The 22,866-nt window shown below is 35.7% G+C and overlaps 1 protein-coding gene across 1 annotated transcript in view; it reads left to right on the top strand.

Annotated features, from left to right (window-relative positions):
• Atg16 (Autophagy-related 16) overlaps window positions 1-22,866 on the top strand; it is a 274,634-nt gene that overhangs the window by 52,142 nt on the left and 199,626 nt on the right. Inside the window, exon 5 of the mRNA XM_089104133.1 lies at window positions 8,431-8,519. Within this exon, the coding sequence (XP_088960259.1) occupies window positions 8,431-8,519 (89 nt within the window). The remainder of the gene's footprint in view (window positions 1-8,430; window positions 8,520-22,866) is intronic.

Below are 22,866 nucleotides of genomic sequence, written 5' to 3'. Positions count from 1 at the left end.
AGTCTAGCTACAAAAATAAAACCTACATATGCTCATTCTCTCTCGCTCTTAAATAAATAGAACACCATAAAAAGAAAATTGACATTTTCAAATAAGCAGTTTTTAAGAACAATGGGCAGACTTTTGACGCCCTTTCTTAATTTTGTTGAATGGTATCTGTTTATAAAAAAAGCATTAAGTTAAGTCTTATATTTGCCATCATTACAAATAACCCATAAAATTAATAAGCACAAATAACACGGATGTTTATCCACTAGGGGACCTAACGTGTGCGAGGGGGAGTCGACCCCAGCAATACAAATGACACTCGACCCAAAAAAAATACATTCATATATTTTTTATAATTCTTTGTAAACAAGCATGAACACTGGCTTGTTTTACATCTACATGGCTCTAAAGCAGCCATGGTTTAAAATTCAAATTTTCTTGTTCACTCATTGTGCGGAGCTACTTCAGAATTTGAATTTTTTCTAACACCATTATTCACGTGAAGGTCATCTGTGTAGGTAAAGGAGACCCTTTTAAGACCTATCCCTATGCCTCAATTTTCTGTGATTAATGGTTTCTTTCGCCGAATTTCTCGCCTTATGCAGAGTTCCAGTCACAGCTGGGTCACAACTCTTCTTTTTTTGCTTCCTTCGGCGACTTTTGCTAAGCTTTCTAGCATGTGTGCTTATGCCGCTGCCGCCAATGTTCGTAGTGCTAGCTACCGCTGGCACCACTTATTGGGGTGTATGTGCAGGGTCACTAATTTTAAAGGCAAAAATGACGCAAAAGATTGCTATGCCACTTACTCGAATGACGCAAAGAGATTGTTATGCCACTTACTCGAATGACGCAAAAAGATTGCTATGCCACTTACTCAAAGGGGAAAACCCCTTGTCGGCCCTAATGTTAGTGAGATTCCCACTCTTACCCCAACGGTTCTGCATATATCGGGTTTGGTACTACCCTATTTACAGTATACCCTGTCCCAGGGTATGGTAACGCGATCGAGTGGTCAAATGGCCACTTTCTAAAGCCAAATGTACCCGCCTTGGGTTACGGCTAGAAAATTTCTACTCTCTCCTTGGAGGTAATAACCCTCCCTGTCAATATAATAATGACGGTGCCTTGTAGCTCTATTCCTACCCTGCCTGGGTTACGGAAAATACTACACAGTTTGTAGAAAATACCTTACTTGTATTCTTCCAAAAGGGTCACAAATGTAATTAAAGAAACGAAAATAGGTCATTTATCTGAAAGGAAAAGAAACAGGGGTGGAATATAACAGACCCCATTTGCAGACCCACTATTATGCCTAAAATTCTTCTGTTTCTACCAACGTTTCATCGGTCCAGCTAGATTTTGTTTTTCTTTCCGTATTATCTTTTATTTAATTCTTTAAATTCACGTTAAAAATAATTTATTATTTTTTAATTTACGGAAATAAAAAAGTTAATTTTTTAAAAAAAAAAAAAAATTTAAATTATTACACAGGTCGTATAATGTTTAAAAACTGAATACTATTTTTTTTTTTTTTTTTTTTTTTTCTAAGTTTTAAAATATTAATTTTTCCGTTTATCAATTTTTTATTTTTTAAACAAAAATTTTTGGGGATAAAAAATTATTTATAAATTCCAAAGTTAAAGAAAAGCTGCACGAATTTTTGCTAATTCGAGAGCAGCTAAAAGCGAAGTCCATTTACCTTCCTCCTTTGACAAAGCCATTTCTGTTACAATATACAATATTTCAATATTTTTTTTTTTTTGCGTTTATATCAACTTAAAACAAATTTATTATTTTAATTAAAATATTTTGGGGAGGCTATTATCTCATATGAGATATAATGGGTTTACTATCGTAGCCGAGCGGATATAGGCCTAATCAATTTATTTATATGTCTGTATCTTTCCAATAATTAAATTTAAAGCAAATAGTTTTAATAGCCTAATTAGGTCGCAATTTTCTTCAAATTTCCGACTCGCGCCATTTGTATCAATATAAGTTTTTCTTGGCACACGATATGGCAAACTAATTAGCTATATATGGTAAATACAGACATATAAAATGGAATAAACAGAGATAAGAAGGATAATAGATTTATTTAACTTACATGCTTAATTGTACAGCAATGGGTCACTTCAAGGACAATAATGGTGACCGAGATTATTTGTGGTACGAACTCTTTTAGATCTAACTTAACATTAAAATTAAAAAACACACTTGCGAAAATATGTCACAGAAATTAGAGCTCAAGATATGTCATAGATAAACCAATGAAATTAAAGAACATTTTTGTCACAGAACTATAGAACGGTGATCTCTCTGTTATTGTATACGTCATAGCTATAAACTAATTAAATTAAATTTTTTCGCCAAGGATCTAAAGACATTAATGTCTTTGTTTCTAATTGGAACTAATTTTTAAAACAGAGCTTGACTCAATAAAAATAAATTTATAAAAAATAATTAAATTAAAAAGCTTTTTTTTTTCTCGGATATATAATAAATTAAAAAATCTGTTTATAGCAAAAATAATTATGACACAAAAAAAAAAAATAAGCAATCTCGCTGAAGTTTATGTTAAACCTTTAAGTATTGGCACGTGAGCCAATGGCAGGCAGTCCCTAGAGCGCAGGACGAAAGAACTGCGTTTGGGAGTGGGGAATGATTCAGGAGTTCACACAGTTTTTTGCCTTTTAAACTTTCTTATAAATGTTATACATTGCATTTTTTTTTGCTACAATTATCTTAGCGAAATTCGAACGACTAGCGCCGTTGTCTGACTGAAGCTAGAAATGGAATTTCTCTTTTTGCTGATTAAGGACTTTTCATTTTTGCGACTAGATTTGGCTTAATTATAAGAAATCGGAATTATCTTTAGAAAGGAACTTTATTTTTGGTATTTCAAATACATCACATCTTACTCATGGTACAGTGGGAGACCAATCCCCATTAGAGATATTTACCAATGGAGACTATCAGATATTATGTTTAATAAGAATAATCCTATCCTTTCCCCCTTTACCAATAAGTATTTTTCTAAAATTTATCATAGAATTCGTTCTGGAACAAATGTACTAAACTTTCTTGCATTCTTGTATCAGTTTCCTAATTCAAGTGGTTCAGTTCCCCTGTCCCTTCTTTGCAGGTATTGTATTATGAATAATAAAACAATTGACCACTGCCTATTTGAATGTAATATGCTGACGTCTGCACAACATACCTTGCTTTGTAAACTGTTATAATGCTTCAAAAACCACAAAATCTCACTATCAGCCAAGAGCCTAGCCAACTATACCTGCACAGAGAGCATCGAAATCGACATCTATCCTCTTATATTTGAACTCCTAGAGTCGAAAGATCTACTGAAAGATATCTGAAAATATCTAATAAATAAGAGGCAATCAAGCCAGTATCTCTGTAGCCCACAAAGTGAAGCAAAAGGAAAAGGGCTAAATTGTATTACTGAAAAGCCCGCCTGCTGTGAAATAGAAGAAGAAGAAGAGAAAAAAAAGAGGATGTTATCTGAGAAGAAGGCCATTGAACACCTGGAAAAAGATTTGATTGAGAAGAAGTCAGTTGAAAAGGAGAAGAGACAAGTAGCAGAAAGACTTCTTCAAGAAGCTAATGAGAAGCTGAAAAAAACCATAGATGCCAATGACTTTGTAGAAATAAGCCTCGCACAAAGTATGATCGTGGCTTTGAGCTGGAAGATGCGCGAAGAAGATGAGGCAGCCAGAGAGGTTGAGCTGATACAGAGCAGGGTAAACAAACGAAAGTCATCCTTAATTTCGTCGTATTTTGCTAAAAGGAACAAGTAGAGCGGACTATTTTGTACTATTGTATTTTGTACTTTTATACAAATTAAACGCATTTAACTGTACTCATGAAAAAAAAAGAAGAATATGTGCACCTGTGATGAAAACACCAATTACCACTTTTTGTGTCCACGGACAGTTTCTGAGGTGGACATATCGTAAATTTAGGTTCATAATTGGTTCATAAAAAGCGCAATCAAAAGTTCATAAAGTTCATATTTTTCACAATAAATCTAGCGGGAGGCCTGATATGGCACCATCATATCTAAAATACATGGCAAACAAATGTACGCAAATGTATATGACACCATCTTATCTAAAACACATGGAACCAAATACCAACTACAACACATGGCACCAAATAGCAACTAAAACACATGGCACCAAATAGCAGCGAAAACACATGGCAAACAAATGTACACCCATGTACACAAATGTACATGACACTATCATATCTAAAACACATGGCACCAAATATCAGTAAAACTTGACTTACTTGACTTAAGTCCCATCCATCCTCGAAGGTTGTTTTGGGGCCACTTCATTCACTATGTTATTGATGTGGCGTCTGTATGAGCATCTATCTTCAGTCAGGGGTGGAAGTTGTGTCAGGTTGAGTGTAGAGAAGTTGTCTTTCCATCTCTTCTGGGGCCGACCTCTAGGGCGAGAACCATGCACGCGACCATGGAAGACTATTTTCGGAAGAAGAGAATTTTCCATACGCTGGATGTGGCCGAGCTACCTAAGTTGTCGTAGTTTTATTTTGTCAATTATAATGTGATTGATCTTGAGGCTTTAAAACAGATTAATATTAGAGATCCTGTCCAGGTACATAATGCCCGCAATACGGCGAAGTGACTTTTTTTCAAATGCGGCTATGTGACGTTGGTCATCTGTTTTGGGGGTCCATGATTCACAAGCGCAAATGGCAATGGGGATAATTAGTGTGTTGAAGAGTCTTGTTTTTAGCACCGTTGACAAATTCTTATTCCTCCAGATCGGCATCAAGGCTTTAAAGCAAGTTTTGGCAAGCGCCAGGCGTCTCGTAATGTCTTTCGAGTAGTTGTTATCGGACGTTATAAGGCTACCAAGGTAGGTGAAATCTTTGACCCACTCTTTGTTGTTGTCACCACCGAGTTGGAGGCTTAAGCTTTCTTTGTTTTCTGGCTCTCGTGAACAGAGCATGGCTTTCGTCTTTGAGGAATTGATGGTCATTCCAAAGCGGCTGGTAGTTGACTGGATGTTGTCGGCCTGGGACTGAAGATCCCCAAGTTCTCATTTATTTGGTCTATGTCGTCTGCATAAGCTAATTTATCAATCAATATTCCCCTGATGAGGACACCTTACGAGTTGTCAAGGAGTGATAGGACAGCGGTAAGGAACAGGTTAAACAGTTCCGGTGAAAGTAAGCAACCCTGCAGCACAGCAGTCGATGTTTCAAAGCTATCGGAAAGGCCCTCTCCCCGTCATGACGTGGCTTCTGAACTTTGAGTACATATATCTGATCAATGATGCTAAGTTTTGTGGTATACCAAAGTAGAGAAGAATGTGCCACAGACCTTCTCTCCATATGAGGTCGAAAGCCTGCTTAAAATCAATGAAAAGGTGGAAAATGCTACATCCAAGCTCAAGGTATTTTTCCATAATCTGACGAACCGTAAATATCTGATCGTTGACCTGTTTGGGCGGAAACCGGTCTGATATTCTGGAATAACAGTTGACGCTAGAGCTCTTATACGCTCCAGCATTACTCTAGTGAGTATTTTAATGGCGTGGCTCGTAAGGCTTATAGTCCGGTGGTTATCAGAAATCGCTTTCGAGCCTTTCTTATGGAGTGGAACTATCGTGGCTTCACACCAGGAGGAGGGGAAGTGACCTTCTTCCCAAGCAGCAGTAGCAATTTTTAGGTATAGGTCAACAAGGGGATCGCAATTGACTTTTAGTAACTCCGGTCGGATTTCATTTGGGCTTGCAGCTTTGTTTGTCCTTAAACACCTGATAGCCGATTCTATCTCAGGACAAACTGGGGGTGCGCTTGAGTCTGTGGCGACCACGGGGAGGCTGTTAAGGACCGATGGGTCTGGGAGGATCGTTCAATTTAATTTGCTCTCAAAGTTTTCTTTCCATCTGGTTCAGATCCCGTCTGTAGTTTGGACCTGGTTACCATCTTCATCGAGGAGGGTAATGGCTTTCAGTCCCCTTTTTTGGTTAGTTCTTGTACTTGTCTGTGCATGAAGTGAGTGTCACCTTTCTTGAATGCCATTTCGCATTGCTCACATTGTTCCCTTATATAGGAGTTGTGAGCACGGCGTGTGGCTTTCTCTACCACACGTTTCAATCGTTTGTACATATCCCGATTTTCTCTATCTAGTTTGTTAGTGTGGTTGCGTTTTTCTTCGGATAATGAGATTATCTCATCCGTGATCCAAGGTTTTTGCTTAGCCTTTTGGACTCCCAGGGTTGACTGGGTGGCATTGCGTATAACCTGCGAGCTACTTTTCACAAGATTATCGATGTTATCCTTTGATAGAGTTAGCGGGGATGTAGAGAGGAGTTCAGAATTTTTTTCGGATAGAGTAGCGGTGTAGTTTTGTCGGATAGTTTGGTCTTTTAAGAGGTCTACTCTGAATCTGGGGGGGGGGGAGGCTTTTTGGAGAGTTTCGCGGCCGCTTTTAGACGTAGTTTAAATGAAGTCATAACAAGCAAGTGGTTGCTATTGAAGTTGCCGCCAACCAGAGTGACTTTTTTTGTGATGGAAGATGTCCAGCGTCTAGATATGAGGATATAATCTATTAGATTCTTAGTCCTTCGATCTGGGGAGGTCCAGGTCATTTTACGTCGGGCTCTGTGTTTGAAGAATGTGTTAGTGATAACAAGATCACTATCTCGGCAAAATTCGATTAGGTGCTCACCTCTTTTGTTCAGCTGGCCATGGCCAAATTTAACCATCACGTTCTTGTTGTCAGATAGTCGTCACCGACAATGGCGTTGAAGTCCCCGATGACAAACGCCATATCGTTTTTGGCACGGAGTCCACTAGACACTGAAGTTGGAGATAGGAGTTTTCAGATTCTTCATCATCTCTGCTAGATTCCGGTACATATACTTGGATGATTGTGAGATTCACTGGTGAGTCTTTCAGGCGGATCATGATCAGACGTTCAGATATGGGCGTTGCTTCGATTAGTGATCTTCTAGCCTTACTGGAGAGTAGGAAGCCAACTCCCTGCCGGTGTTTCCCACGAGGGCATCCTGACAGTATAAGAGTAGCGTCATTAAGTTTTTCTTCGCCGGTGACCGGGAGGTGGGTTTCGGATAGGCCGACTACGTACCAGTTGTAACGGTTTATCCCTCTCAGGAGGAGTTCCTTTTTTCCTTGTTTTGCAAGTGTTCTGATGTTGAGGGCACCAATTGATAAAGTCGATTTAGGTGATATAATTGCCTCCAAGGGTGGAGTTGTCAAAGTTGAGGTATTCGCGCGATTTGCGATTATCGTATCGTCGGCGGTCCCGGACGTGGTAGATCTAAACGCATGGTCATCGTCGGTTTCCCCAAACGTGGTAGCATTGGTTCTCACATTCATTTGTTTGCTCATAATCATCATAAAAGCGAAAAAAGGGATTTTTTGGCTGACTTCAGGGCAGCGGTAAGCCACTCCTCTCTGTCCCTAGCAGGGGCCGATTATATCTCCTACGTATAATGCGCCCTTATGGCATCCTGAATCACCAACAATATACCCATTGCTGGGGGAATGGATTGTGACTGGCGGGACGTTTCCACACGGCGGTGGGCCCTGCCTAGTGCACATCAGAGGGCCATTCTCCTTCTCCACCTGTATTTATGTCCCCCGGGTGAAGGTGTTCCAGTTACATTTCAAAACCCCCAGAAACTGGCTTCCCTCTTGGTTCGTGCCTCCCATCTTCATGGAGGCATCCTACATTTCTGTAAGACGTTCCCCCTATCCACCACCTGGGGTCACATGGCAAACAAATATACGTAAATGTACATGGCACCATCATATCTAAAACACATAACACCAAATAGAAACTAAAACACATGGCACCAAATAGTAACTAGAACACATGGCAAACAAATGTACACCCATTTACACAATTGTACGTCGCACAATCATATTTAAACACATGGCACCATATTTAAAACACATGGCTAAGAAATTTACGCACATGTATATGGCACCATCATATCTAAAACACGTGGCACCATATCTAAGACATATGGCAAACAAATGTACACAAATGTATACCGTACGACTCCATCATATCTAAAACACATAGCACCAAATAGCTAGAGAATGTGTAGCTTTACCTTTAAGGTATAGTTGTCTTTGGGAATCAGTAGACTGTTCATGTTTGGATTTTTACGAACAAAAAACCTTGAAAAATTTCACTAATTAGTTTTTCATATTTATTTTCATGTTTCAACGTGGCAACACTGACGAAAATGTGTTACTACCCTAAAAACTTCGTAATTTCAAACAAACCAAAGAATAATCTTTGAAAATTACCGTTATGATTAATAGACTAAGACGGGCTTATGGAGCAAATGTTTTATTTTATTGATGTTGGTTCTTTAAGATTAAAAATGTTAATTTTAATCATTTTTTTAGGAAGAAAATCAAAATCTAGTGGAGCAGCTGATTGAAATTAAAAAGCGAGATGCAGACTATTTAAATGCAGAGAATGACCAATTCATAAGGTACTCTAAGTTTTTCTTGTCGAATAGGACATTAAAAGGTTTAACCGAATATTATAGATCAATTACCATGAAGCCATAATTAAAATACTATTATACTCAAAAGTGACTGTGCTTGCGGGAAAGCTGTCGTTATCTGCAGGTCTTACGCGCACCTTAATTTACGTCGTTTTATGTAAATAATTGTTAAGTGTGCGAGTTGGCTTTTTTTTTATGTACTCCACTTCTTTTTTATAGTGGGTAATAAATAAATTATTATTATTATTATTATACAAAATTAAAATAAATAATTAAAGTATATAAAAAATAGATCTTTTCAGGAGAGAGGAAAGCTTAAAACCAACCCTGATCATAATTAAATCTCTCTCGATGGCCAAGTATCATAATAAATATTGATGACCAAAAAGAGGGAAAACAGAGTAAAAAAAAGGAACTACGAAGAAAGGGGAATGAGAGAAAAGATAGTAAAATAAACGAAAAATGATGCGTTGGATAGTGGGTAGATTAGAGAACATCCAACGGAGTAGAATTGAAAACGTATTTCAAAAGTTTCTTGAGTTTGTTCGTAAGAGTGATTGTATTTATGAACATTGAACTAAAAGTTGGGTGGGTTATTGGGTAAGGGGTAGTATTCCCCCCAAAAAATAAAAAATAATTTGAAATACTGTACTCTTTTTGTTTTCTATGGGACTATAAACAATAGTCGTCATGTACACACCTTGAATTGTAAAAAATAGGAAAGTTTTCTTGGGATGTCAAATTATGATTGAAAAATTCTTCTCATGGTCACATATGAAAACATTACAGAAAATTACAAAAAAGAAAGAAATAACTTGTAGTGTTTAGCGTCAAAGGACTTGATTGACTTTGTTTTATAGTATAAACACCCACTCTTGGGCAAACTACGGCATGCGGACCAAATGCGACCCAACAGAGTATATTATGCGGCCCGTAGACAAATATCTGTTATATTTTGTGATATAACATCAATGCTATTTTTGATTGGATTACATTTTTTGATATATTTCTAACGAGTTGACAATCATTTTGATAATTGACAATAATTATGGCATTGTGTTGTTCTCAGTCTAAAAACTGTTTATATTTTGTGATCTTATATCAATTTATTTTTTAATTGGATTATCGTTTTTAGTATATTTCTAAGGACATTACTAATTATTATGATTGTTGACAATAATTATGTAGTGTCTAATGTTGTTCTCAGTCTGAAAACTGTTTTAAGCGTAAAATGTATTTTACTTTTGTAATACAATTAAATAAATAATTAATAAATAACGTTAAATAAATAACGCATGGTTTTATATTATCATTGTTTCGTATTTTGTTGTTTGTGGTAATTAAATTGTATCTAATATATGCAGCCCTCGTTCGTAACGAAGTTTACAATATGTTCCTCTGATAAAAATATTTACGCGCTCTCGTTCTATACAATTAAAAGAATTCTCAAAATTAAGGAAAAAGATATTTTCTATCAAACACAAATATCTTTTTAGAAGCCGGTTTGGTCCAATCTATTTTAAAATAAACCCAAAAGATTCTCCATACTCAAAAACGTAAGAAAATACCAAGAAAATTCAGGACCAAATATCAATTATAAGCTGCGCCGTCGATAGTATTTTTGCACTGGATTGGAGCTTCTCTATTTTTCCATTCAGACGATTAATTTCATCAACATATGAAAGTAGGTAAAAAAATTATCCTCCAAAGACTATTCCCGTGTTATTAGGGACAATTGCCTGCACGCTATTTAGGAATAGGCAGAAAAGAGTGGATGAGAGGGGGCGTTCTTGGAGAACACCTGTAAAGGTGGAAATCTCTTCAGTAAGTTCTTCACTAGTCTGCACCATACTTGTCGTCTTCTTCTACATTCTCCTTCTAATATGGATAACGTCAAAGAGAAGTCCTTAGTAAGCCAAGATATGTCAGACATCATCTCGCCAGATCAGGTCGAAGGCCTTGCTTAATGTCGATGAACAATTCTTTACCGAATTCCAAATATCGTTCCATGATTTGTTTAATGACACATATTTGGTCTATAGTGGATCTATTCTGGATTTTAGCGGCTTTGTAAGGAAGGGAACAATGACAGATGTCCCTTCTTGTGGAAGGGGACAATGACAGATGTTGGCCAGAACTCGGGGTAGTATTTTGTTTCCTACACAGCTGTTACTCTGTGATGGGACAGGTCGATGACGATGTCAGTTTATATTTGAGCAATTCTGCTTGTATACCGCCTATCCCGGGTGCTTTATTGGATTTAAAAGATTTCAGAGCCGCTTCTACCTCTGACCATAAGGGTAGGGGAGGGGGGTTGTTCCTCATTTATTTGTGCTGGAAAATTCTGAAGAACTTCAGGGTCTGGATTTACTGTGAGATTTAGCTTTTCCTGGAAATGCTACTTCCAACGATATTGGATTAAATTCCCGGCGAGTTTTCCTCTCGATTTGGCGCTTGAGTTGCTTGAATCTATCCTCGCTTTCTTGATCTTGCGTAATTCTGAGAGTTCGTTTCTCGTTGCTCATGTCAACGATATCTTGAGTAGTCCATGGCTTGTCTCTGGCAGATTTACGGCCGAGAATGAGCTCGGCTGTCTCATATACGGCCCTGCTACTTTGCAACAGAAGCTGATCAATATGGGGTGTCCTAAATAGGTCAGGTGTTTCTTGGAAGATATTCAATAGTCTTTCGTTTAGCTGCTCTCTATACTCTTGTTTTGTCTTCTGGTCATTCAGAGCGTCCCCACGGAATCTTGGGACTTTTTGCTTCGATTTGAAAACGGTCTTTTACCTTACGAATTAATAACATAAGGAGGCTGTGATCATTATCGAAATCTCCACCAGAGAGAGTCACTGTGTCTGTGAATGAAGATTTCCACCGGTTAGATACCATTATGTAATCTATCATGTTGGCAGTCCTTCCACCAGGGGACCACCAAGGGACTTTCCACTTTCGCCGGTGCTTGAATATTGTGTTTGTTAAAAAGAGGTCATTGTCTCGAACAAATTCAATGAGTCCCTCTCCTCTGCTTTTGATCTGTCCATTTCCGAATTTACCCATAATATCTTCATTTCCACTATTGTCGTTTCCCGAGATGGCATTGAAGTCTCCAGGGACTATAACGAAGTCTTTCTTTGGAATGGTGTTGACAAGACTCTGAAGTCGAGAGTAAAAATCTTCAGACTCCTCATCCAACCTTGACGAATCAGGAGCATGAACCTGCACTAGGGAGGTTTCTGAACATGCTTCTGAGTCCTATCATCATCAATCTTCCTGAGGCAGACTCCACTGACTCTAGAAGTTTTCTTGCTGTTTTCGTCAGCCAATAGCCAGCTCCTTGCCTGTGTATTCCATCTTGTCTGCCAGAGAGTAAGAGGGTTGCGTCCCCTATCTGTTATTCGCTGTTACCTGGTAGATGCGTCTCTGAAAGACTAATGACATCCCACTTGTATTAGTTTGCTTCTCGGAGGAGCATGTCTTTCTTTCCTGGCTTTGCAAATGTCCAAAGGTTTAATGTTCCGATTCTGGTTGTAAGTCTTGTACACAAAACTGGTCTAGCGTCCGTTTTGAGATGGATCGGTCAAATGTTGTCTAAATGTGTTTCCAACGCTGTTGGCTGTCAATACATCGGTTGCCCCGAATGTCGTAACTTATCCGTAGGTTTCCCCGAATGAGATAACTTTTTGTCAGTTTCGCTGAACGCGGCAACTTGTTCGCCGGTTCCCCCCGACACGGTTGCCCTAGTTCGTGATCTCCTTAATTGTCCAATCATAATTTATAAAGGGGGAAAGTTTCTTGGCTGACTTTCGAAGCAACGGCAAGCCAATCCTCTCTGGTTGTAGCTGGGACCCTTGACACCCTCATGTGTGTCTTTCGTCCTTTTATAGTTGTCCTCCTGAAGAGGATCCTCCTATGGTGGTATCCTGCAGCACTATGTAATTAAACACATTGCTGGGAGAAGGTTTGCAGCTGACCGGACTAGTCCACACGCTGATGGTCTCAGCTCAGTCTGCATCAAAGAGACCTTCTTCCTCCTCCACCTGTTTTTATGGCCCTCGGGTGAGGGTGCCCTGTTTTAAATTTATTGACCCCCAGGGGCTAGGTCTTCTCTTGGGGCTGCGCCTCTTATTCAGTCGAGGTACCCTGTATATCTGTGGGGCATTCCACTATCCACCATGTAGAAACGCGCTGAGTGATCTGGGGGAGACCCCTACTGAGAATGTGCTGATTCCTAGTGATTTTGTCTAATATTTTATTGCTGCCTTGTGGGTCAGGCCTTTACTTGAATTTCTCAATCTTGAGCTGTTATATTTGCTATTTTTATATTCTAACTTTGGTGTGGTCACATATGCTTTATAACAAACAGTACTGAAACTAGAAAACTAAAATGAAAAGGAAAGAAAAAGGCTTAAAAGTAAAATGATAAAGCTCACTAGCTAAAATAATAACGATAAAACCTCATTTTGGATAATTAGAAAAAGGGACATAGTCATAGAATACCGCTTCTTTAACTCAGTAGCTTCACCCTTCTTCGGATTTTTTTCCTTTCATTTATTTCCTTTCCGTCGAATTCTATCATTTCGAATCCTATCCAAAAAGAAAATTCATAAGATTTGGTTTTTGGTAGGTTCATTTTTACTTTTTGGATATCTTTTCGTCGTGAGAGGCAACACTTTACGTGCCCAACACTTTACGATCAGGATACATTGAAGTGGTTTCAAAATTTGCTACTTTCCAAAAATGCGTCAAAAAATCATTGTAAAAAATGGATCCGAAAGGATGTTACGAAAAATTTGGTTTCCAAAAAAAAACTAAGGCTGTATCTAAAATAAATATTCACATTAGAATACACATAAAGCATAATTTGTTACCTATATATAGTATAAAGAAACACTCAAAATTTTTATATCATTGCATTCTTTTTTTTTTAAACGAAAGTTAATTACTTTTAATTACTTTCTCCTCTTTTTACTCTTAATATATAATTATTGATCACTTAACAGATATTTTCACAATAAAATATTTAATACGTTGACTCGAAGTCAAACATTTATATATAACATTAAGTCACTAGTTAAAACTTAAAGAAAATAAAAACATAGTATATATACATATATATATATATATATATATATATATATATATATATATATATATATATATATATATATATATTTATATATATATATATATATATATATATATATATATATATATATATATATATATATATATATATATATATATATATATATATACACAAGCATTGTGTAATAACTTACACAAGTATTTTTTTTTTAAGTCGCAAAACTAGATAGGATATTTAAATACTGGTTAAAACTTGAAGCATTTAAAAAAAATAAAATACGGTATAGACTAGCATTGGAATTAATTCCAATTAGTGTTTTATTAATTGCTTATAAAGTATTAATGTAGAATACTTCTTGAATGATATAAAAAATAAAAAACACAAATACTCAACATATTAATCACTATATTTACATGGATAGTTTAGGTTATATATATATGTATTCACAGAAGTTATGTTGATACATAACTTAATTGTTAAAAACAAATAATAATTATGTACCCTAATAATTTATTTAATCACTGCAAAATTTGTTCTTTTTACAACTGTTAAATAAGGCCGTCAAGACTTTTATCTGATAAGTCTTAACTGCAATTTAAAATATATAAAAAAAATCAACCCTCACTAATAGATTTATACACTATAATTGAGAACTATGATTAGCCTCTATATAAGGGCTTGGCAATAGTTCATATAACATGACTTTGCTATTTACATTTCTATATTAAATTTTTTTTGTTTTTACGATAACAATTCCATATTTATAAAAGTTTTCAAAATACATTTATAACTGTATATATTTTCACAATTACATTAATACAACTATATAACTTTTCCATATACGACTATATACATTTTCTTATCCTTGTTTTACAACTTTGGTTCTATTTCGAACCCCTTGTGTCATTAACTGTCATTAGCTTACTATATGCCTGTTTGTTTATTCAAACTTTTGAGCATTTAAGTTTTTTTGAATTTTCAGGTGATTGAGACAGTTACAAAAAAAAACGTATTCGTCTGTAATCTCTTTTTTTTCAGCTTTAATGTCCTTTTGGGATAAGGCTTCATTTACAGCTTAGATGTGATAAGTTAAAAATTTTAACTGTTCACCTTATACCTGTTAGCCATTATCAATTGACTCTTGCCTGCACTCTGAAGGTTTGCTTACCAGGGCTGCCTTTTGGTAGCTCTTAATAACGTTTCCAGGTCCTCTTGTCATGAGCTACAGCTGAAAGGACTATTCTGAACCTGAGAACACAATAATGAATTATTTCTAGTATTGCCTAACTTGTTTTTTATTTGTGGCCACAATTTGCTCTTGGGCTATTCTTTTATCAAACAAAGTGGCCCTTCTGCCGAAAAATACCGTGCCTTCATGGATCACAGTAATCTTTTTTTTGATACACAAGTGACAATGACTATTTTCACTTTGGCTCTCAACTTTTTGTGGTCTAGTCTGTAGTTTCTACTTCAACTTAGGTTCTTGAGGCTATTATGTACCTTACTTTTAATTTTCACTGCCATGCTAGTCATTTTTTTCGAAAACGACTCCCACATAAAAGAGCAAAATTTTTTCCCCTGTCTATTTGGAGCATTTCTCCAATATTTCCATTAATCTCGGCCCGAGTCAACCACTGTAACGGTGGTTCCGTAGTATTACTGCTACTTATTTTGTACCTATTTAGTACAATTTTCATACTAGTCTCGTTTGGTCAGTTCAATATGTGCGTATAACAGAGTTTAACTGACTCCATTGTGTTTCTTCTCCTTTAATTTTCTCTGGCTATATTTTGAACTTGAACCCTTCTCTTTTTTATTATTAACTTAAATTAACCATAAGGGTTTTTTCAAGTCATTTTCCGCTTTTTCAGTAAAATAGGTCTTTTTTTAAGCCTATATTTATATGTTTCATGTTTTTTTTCGATAACCTTAACAAGTTTTTATGCCGATTGCCCTTCTATGGTCAAATTCATTATCTTCTTACTTTTAAGAGGGGGGGGGGTTTTTATTTTCGCAAACCTGTATTTTTTTTAACATTATTTAAATTTCTCTGTCTAAAAGTCTTTGTGTTTGAAAAATACTGTATTTTTTAGCTGATGTTTAGCACACTTTTAATTAAGTTTTGCCCCGCATTTGCTAGTTCTTATTTCTTCCTAAAAATGTAATTTTTACGACTTACTGGTGTTGTTGTTGCTGTTTGGGGTTTGACGCGTACGACCAATCGGTCATATGCGTTCGTATCACTCGCTTATTCTGTGCCTTCTGTAATCACTAGCTTGCTTGGGTGTCACTTTAGTCAGTATTCATTGAGCCAGATCAGGTACCACTTATTGTGCTATTGGTAGGGGGTTATTCACGTATAGCAAATGCCTCCGTTGAAACACAAGGATCAGGGTAATTGAGCACTGATTTTTTATAAAACAATTAAAATACATTTGCGAGAAAATTAAATACGAGTAAATAATGCAAAAATGCATCATTCTTGTCACATCCGCCAACTATAAAAAAAAGCTGATAGAACATAGATAAAAAAGGAAAAAATATACTGAGTGTGAAGACTCTAAAACGAGCTAATATAAGGGTGTAAAAAAAAAAAAAAAAAAAACTAAGAGCACTATAGTCTACGTGCATCTTTGAGAACGAATGTGCCACCGTGCGGCATTAATTTGATTGAAATTGGGAAGCCGAATACACAGTTTTTCGACAATTATAGATCGATTGGATGTTGAAAAAGTCTTTATTCGATAGCTCTGTAGTCATCTTTGGCCAAAAGAGGACAAAATTCCAAAAACAAACTTCGTATTTTGTAAATAATGACTTAAGACTTCTGCTATAGGATTCTCTGAGATCCTGAATTTAATGGTAAGGCTCTCATTAAGATCACATCCCTTTTAGGGGTATTTCCCCCCTTTTTATAAAAGTGGTTAAGTATTCTCAGGCTCGTGAATTCTGGTGGATATGTGGTTACGTGGTTCTTATGGTATTTAAGTGGATGTAGTGGTAGATGCCTTTATTCTCCCTTTATAGGGGAGATAAACTTTGGCCCTATGGTAATTAAACATTGGTAGCATACCTTAGGCTATGACTAAACTAATGAGGCGTACCAGCTGGGTATTTTTGAGGGACTAGGAGTAAATTATAGAGAGGTTGGCTCTAATACAATACTTTTATTGAACAAAAATGTAATAATATCAGACATATACTTTCTACTGGGACTGGCTGTCCCAAGTAGACCACAAGTCTTAGAAAACTGCAATAATACATAATAGGATACTTAAGACACTTACAATGATCACACTTACACTTACACATAAAGCATAATTTGTTATAAGTATATAGTACACATATAGAAATCACTCAAACATTATAGTATATATATCACTGCATTCTTTTTTCTTTTTTTAACGAATAGTTGATTACTTTTAATTACTTTCTCCTCTTTTTACTCATAATATATAATTATTAATCATAAAAATTGTTTCCAACTAAATATATATACTATATATATATATATATATATTATTTATATTATATATATATATATATATATATATATATATATATATATATATATATATATATATATATATATATATATATATATATATATATATATATATATATATATATATATATATATATATATATATATATATATATATATATATATATATATATATATATATATATATATATATATATATATATATACAAGCATTGTGTAATAAACTGACACAAGTATTTTTTTTAAGTCGCAAAACTAGGAATGTTATATAACTACTGTTTGAAACTTAAAGTATTTAAAAAAAAATAAAACCCACTGTATAGACTAGCATTGGAATTAATTCCAATTAGTGGTTTGTTAATTATTTGTGAAGGATTAATGTAGAATACTTCTTGAATGATATAAAAATAAAAAACACAAATACTCAACATATTAATTCACTATATTTACATGGATAGTTTAGGTTATATATATATATATATATATATATATATATATATATATATATATATATATATATATATATATATATATATATATATATATATATATATATATATATATATATTAACAGAGTTATATTGATACATAACTTAATTGTTAAAAACAAATAATAATTATGTACCCTAATAATTTATTTAATCACTGCAATATTTGTTCTTTTTACAACTTTTAAATAAGCCCGTCAAGACTTTTATCTGATAAGTCTTAACTGCAATTTAAAATATATATATATATAAAAAAAATCAACCCTAACTAATAGATTTATGCACTATAATTGAGAACTGTGATTAGCCTCTATATAAGGGCTTGGCAATAGTTCATATAACATGACTTTGCTATTTAAATTTCTATATTTATTTTTTTTTATGATAACAATTCCATATTTATAAAAGTTTTCAAAATACATTCGTAACGGTATCTATTTTCATAATTACATTAATACAACTATATAACTTTTCCATATACGACTATATACATTTTCTTATCTTTGTTTTACAACTTTGGTTCTGTTTCGAATTCCTTGTGCCATTACTTGTCATTAGCTTACTATATGCCTGTTTGTTTATTCAAACTTTTGAGCATTTAAATTTTTTTGAATTTTCAGGTGATTGAGACAGTTACAAAAAAACATATTTGTCTGTAATCTCTTTTTTTCAGCTTTAATGTCCTTTTTGGATAAGGCTTCATTTCCAGCTTAAATCTGATAAGTTAAAAATTTTAGCTGTTCAACTTATACCTGTTATGCCATTATCAATTGACTCTTGCCTCTACTCTGAAGGTTTCTTACCAGGGATGCCTTCTGGTAGCTCCTTATAACGTTTCCAGGTCCTCTTGTCATGGGCTACAGCTAAAAGGACTATTATGAACCTGCACACACAATAATTAATTATTTATAGTATTGCCACACTTTTTTTTATTTGTTGCCACAGTATCCTCTTGGGCTATTCTTCTATCACAAAAGTGGCCCTTCTGCAGAAAAATACCGTGCCTTCATGGATCAGAGTAATTTATTTTTAGATATAACAGTGACAATGATTATTTTCACTTTAACTTCCCAACTTTTAGTGGTCTTGTCTTAGATTTCGACTTCAACTTTGGTTCTTAAGGATATTATGTACCTTCCTTTAAATTTTCTCGGCCATGATAGTCATTTTTTTGGAAAACGACTCCCACATAAAAGAGCAAAATTTTTTCCTGTCAACTTGGAGCTTTTCTCCGATATTTCTATTAATCTCGACCCGAGTTAACCACTGTTACGGTGGTTCCGTTGTATTAATGCTACTTATTTTGTACCTATTTAGTACAATTTTCATACTAGTCTCGTTCGGTCAGTTCAATATGTGCGTATAATAGAGTTTAACTGACTCCATTCTGTTTCTTCTCCTTTAATTTTGTCTGGCTATATTTTGAACTTGAACCCTTCACTTTGTTTTATTATTAATTTCAATGAAGCCTAAGGGTTTTTCAAGTCTTTTCCCGCTTTTTCATTAAAATATGTCTTTTTTTTAAGCCTATATTTATATGTTTCATGTTTTTTTCAATAACCTTAACAAGTTTTTATGCTGATTGCCCTTCTATGGTAAAATTCATTATCTCCATATTTTTAAGAAGTGAGGGGGGGGGTCTAATTTCGTAACCTGTATTTTTTTGACATTATTTAAATTTCTCTGTCCAAAAGTGTTTGTGTTAGAAAAGTACTGTATTTTATTCAGAGGATTCTTAGAACATTTTGAATTAAGTCTTGCCCCGCATTTGCTAGTTCTCATTTCTTCATAAAAATGCAATTTTTACGACATACTGGTGTTGTTGTTGTTGTTTGGGGATTGACGCGTACGACCAATCGGTCATACGTGTTCGTATCATTCGCTTTTTCTGTGCCTTCTGTAATCACTAGCTTACTTGGGTGTCACTTTAGTCAGTATTCATTGAGCCATGTCAGGTATCACTTATTGCGCTATTGATAGGGGGTCATTCACCTGTAGCAAATGCCTGCGTTGAAAAACAAGAATCAAAGTAATTCAGCTCTGCTTTGTCATAAAACAATTAAAATACATTTACGACACAATTCAATAAATAATGCAAATGTAAATCATTTCTGTCACATACACCAACTATAAAAAAAAGCTGGTAGAACTGATAGATAAAAGAAAAAAATATACTGAGTGTGAAGTCTCTAAAATAAGCTAATACAGGTGTAAAAACAAAAAAAAAAAAAAACAAAACAAAAAAATTAAAGGGAATGAACCAAACCAGTAGCCTAGTCTTAAAAAATCTAACTAAAGGGTTTTTGCTTAGTTTTCTAGCCCAAGGAGGAGACGTATAATTTCCCAGAACTGAACACATTTTGAATGCCTTAAATACCATCTCACAGTACTTCCTTAGTATTTCCTTCTCCTTTTCATATTTTCTACAGTTGAAGATGATTTGACTTATATTTTTATACACTTCACATGTGTTGCAGTTGGGGGAAGGGGTCATTTTCCAATGGGAGAGTATTGATTTAGTCCTTGCATGGCCACATCTAAGACGAAAGAGACAAGTTGAAAAGATGTGAGATGAGAGGTACATTTCTTTTGATGGCTGCTTGTAATTATACAGATCCAGGAGCTGGGTATGGAAAGAATGGAGCCAAGCCTCTTCTTCCTCAAAAATTTTTGAACTGATTTAAGACAGGAATTCCGGACCGGTAATAGGGGTTTGATTGATGAGACCCAGATGGGAGGCTTGTTTTTTAGCATGGTCTGCTAATTCATTTCCTTTCATACCACACTGTGGGGGAATCCTTATCAACAGGATGGATATGCCCTTTCTAGCAAGTTATGTAGCCAGATTTTCCATATCAATGGCGACATTTCTTGTTGGATGTTCCTGGTGTAACAGGTGAACCAAATCTGACAGTGAATCGGTGAAGACAATATACTTCTGATGTTTGATCTCTGCTTGGCTTGATATGGTTTGAAGCAAAAGCTTGACTGCCATAAGTTGTGCCGAGAAAATTCTTAGGTAGGGGGGTAAACAGTAGGAAAGAGAAAGGCCCTGGAAGGGTATAACAATTGCACAGTTGCATTTTGATTCTGTTTTGGAGCCATCTGTGTAAACTTGGATTTAGTTCTGGTACTCTACCATCTTTCCCAAGAATAGGATTTGCATAACAGCTTGGGGGAACTCATCCTTTTTTCCAGTACTGATCTTAGGAATAATCGGATCCCCAAGTGCTCTGGAAGTGCTATCAAAACCATCATCCACGTTAAAAATAAGCGTGCCATTCTCCATGAATTCCTCCATGACTGGATAGCAAAAGAATCTCTGGAAAAAGAATAACCCTATTCATTTGTAACAAACATGAGGGCTGTTTCGGGATAATATTCCTTTGTATATAATGGGGTTCTTGGGTCTTATCTTTTTTGCAAAATATCTTTGCAGGGGATATTTTCTTCTGCAGTGGAGAGACTAGATCCCCATTTCACAGTACATAGCTGCAATAGGAGTTGATTTTAGGCAGCCAAGGGCTCTTCATAAGATTTCATGGAGGGTGGTGTCAAGTTTCATGAGGAGATATTTCTCGGCGGATACATATATAAATGATCCATAGTCTATCTTGGACATCACCACTGACTTGACAATAGTTGAAGCAAAGACTGTGGGGGCTCCTCATCTTCCAAGACAGAGAGCATTAATGAAGTTTTGTCTTTGTTTGAGACTGCTAATCATCTCATGCAGATGGGTATTCCATGTCAGTTTTTGGTCAACCACAACTCCCAGAAAGCGTGCAAGTTTTGCAACGGTAATCCCAGTTTCCATTCAGTTTCACCAGTGGTTTGAAAGCAGTCAGGCTTCGTATTTTTTGTTAAAACACACTAACTGACTTTTGGCTTGAGAAAATCATATTATTACTTATTGCCCAAATTGATGGCATATCTACAGCTTTTTGTGAGGCAGACCGTCTGTAAACTGGGTGTCTCCCCACAACTGCAACATCAATATCATCAGGATACAGAAAGATCTCTCCTCCAAGAATATTTTCCAGGCTTATATCATGACAATAAACTGAGAAGAGAAGTGGACTTAGAACAGCCCCTTGAGGGAGTCCAATGTCAAAGGCTTTCCTCTTAAACTCTGATAAGGAGCCCCCCCAAGGAGGCTTGAACCTCCCTACCCATCAAGAATTAGAGGATCCAATTTACCAGTAGGTCTGGTAAGCCCATTACAGATGGCTTTCTGATTAGTTGCCTCATATCTACTCTATGAAATGTGGATGCCATGTCTAAAATGATCACATGAGCCGCTTTTCCGTTTTTGAAGTTTTGTTTGATCAGATGCTCTAGTCTAACTAAGGCATCTGTGATGCTCCTTCCTGAGAGACATCCGAGCTGTTCAATTTGAGAGTAATCTGATAATGGGGTTAAAATTCTTTGTTTTATTACCCTCTCAATTAGTTTTGCAACACAAGAGGCGAGTGATATGGGGCAGTATGAATCAACCAGCTTAGGGTCTTTTCCTGCTTTGAGAAGCGGGATCACGGTTGCCTTGTTCCATTCAGATGGTATTGATGACTCTATGACAGATCTGTTGAATAACTCCGTCAGCACCTCAACAAATTTGTCTGGAAAATTTTTCAGCATCAAATTGTGAATTCCATCAGGGCTAGTTGCAACAGACTGGAGCTTTCAAATCGTGTCTTTAACTTCATGAAAGCTGAAATGAGAAAATGGAACAGTACCGTTTCTAAGACCGAGTTGAGGGGATGTGAACTGTAATGGTGTATATATTTTTAGAAACGTTTCTAAAAAGAGATTTATCTTTCCATTAGCAGAAAATTCTGTAGTCCTTCCCATCTGTATCTCTGCAGGGATGGGTGTTCTTCTTTTTTTACCTGAAAAAACCTGAAAATTTCTCCGCAACACTCAAACGGGGGTGTTGTGGCCAAAGTTCTTTTCAGTGAGTCTTCTCCATCCCTCCTGTGTCTAGTTTTTAGCGTCTCTTTGAATTCTGCTGTCTTTTGCTTGGAAACTATTTTATTCTCAATTGAGAGGCATCTAGACAAGTTATTTTTTGCTTTTTACTTATGTAGGTAGGATTTCTGGCGTTTACTTTTACATCCAGGAGTGCAAATTTGTCTCTTTGGGTGACGTTGTATGCAACCAAATATATTATCTGAGGAAGCTACGATAACTGAAGTAATCTTATCAGAACATGATCCCAATGACTCATCACTTGTCTTAATGTCTGAATCC

Source organism: Artemia sp. Qi Xiang Cuo, chromosome 18, assembly GCF_049724085.1.
Source record: "Artemia sp. Qi Xiang Cuo chromosome 18, ASM4972408v1, whole genome shotgun sequence".
Taxonomy (NCBI): domain Eukaryota; kingdom Metazoa; phylum Arthropoda; class Branchiopoda; order Anostraca; family Artemiidae; genus Artemia; species Artemia sp. Qi Xiang Cuo.
This window is presented reverse-complemented; position numbering and strand designations above follow the sequence as displayed.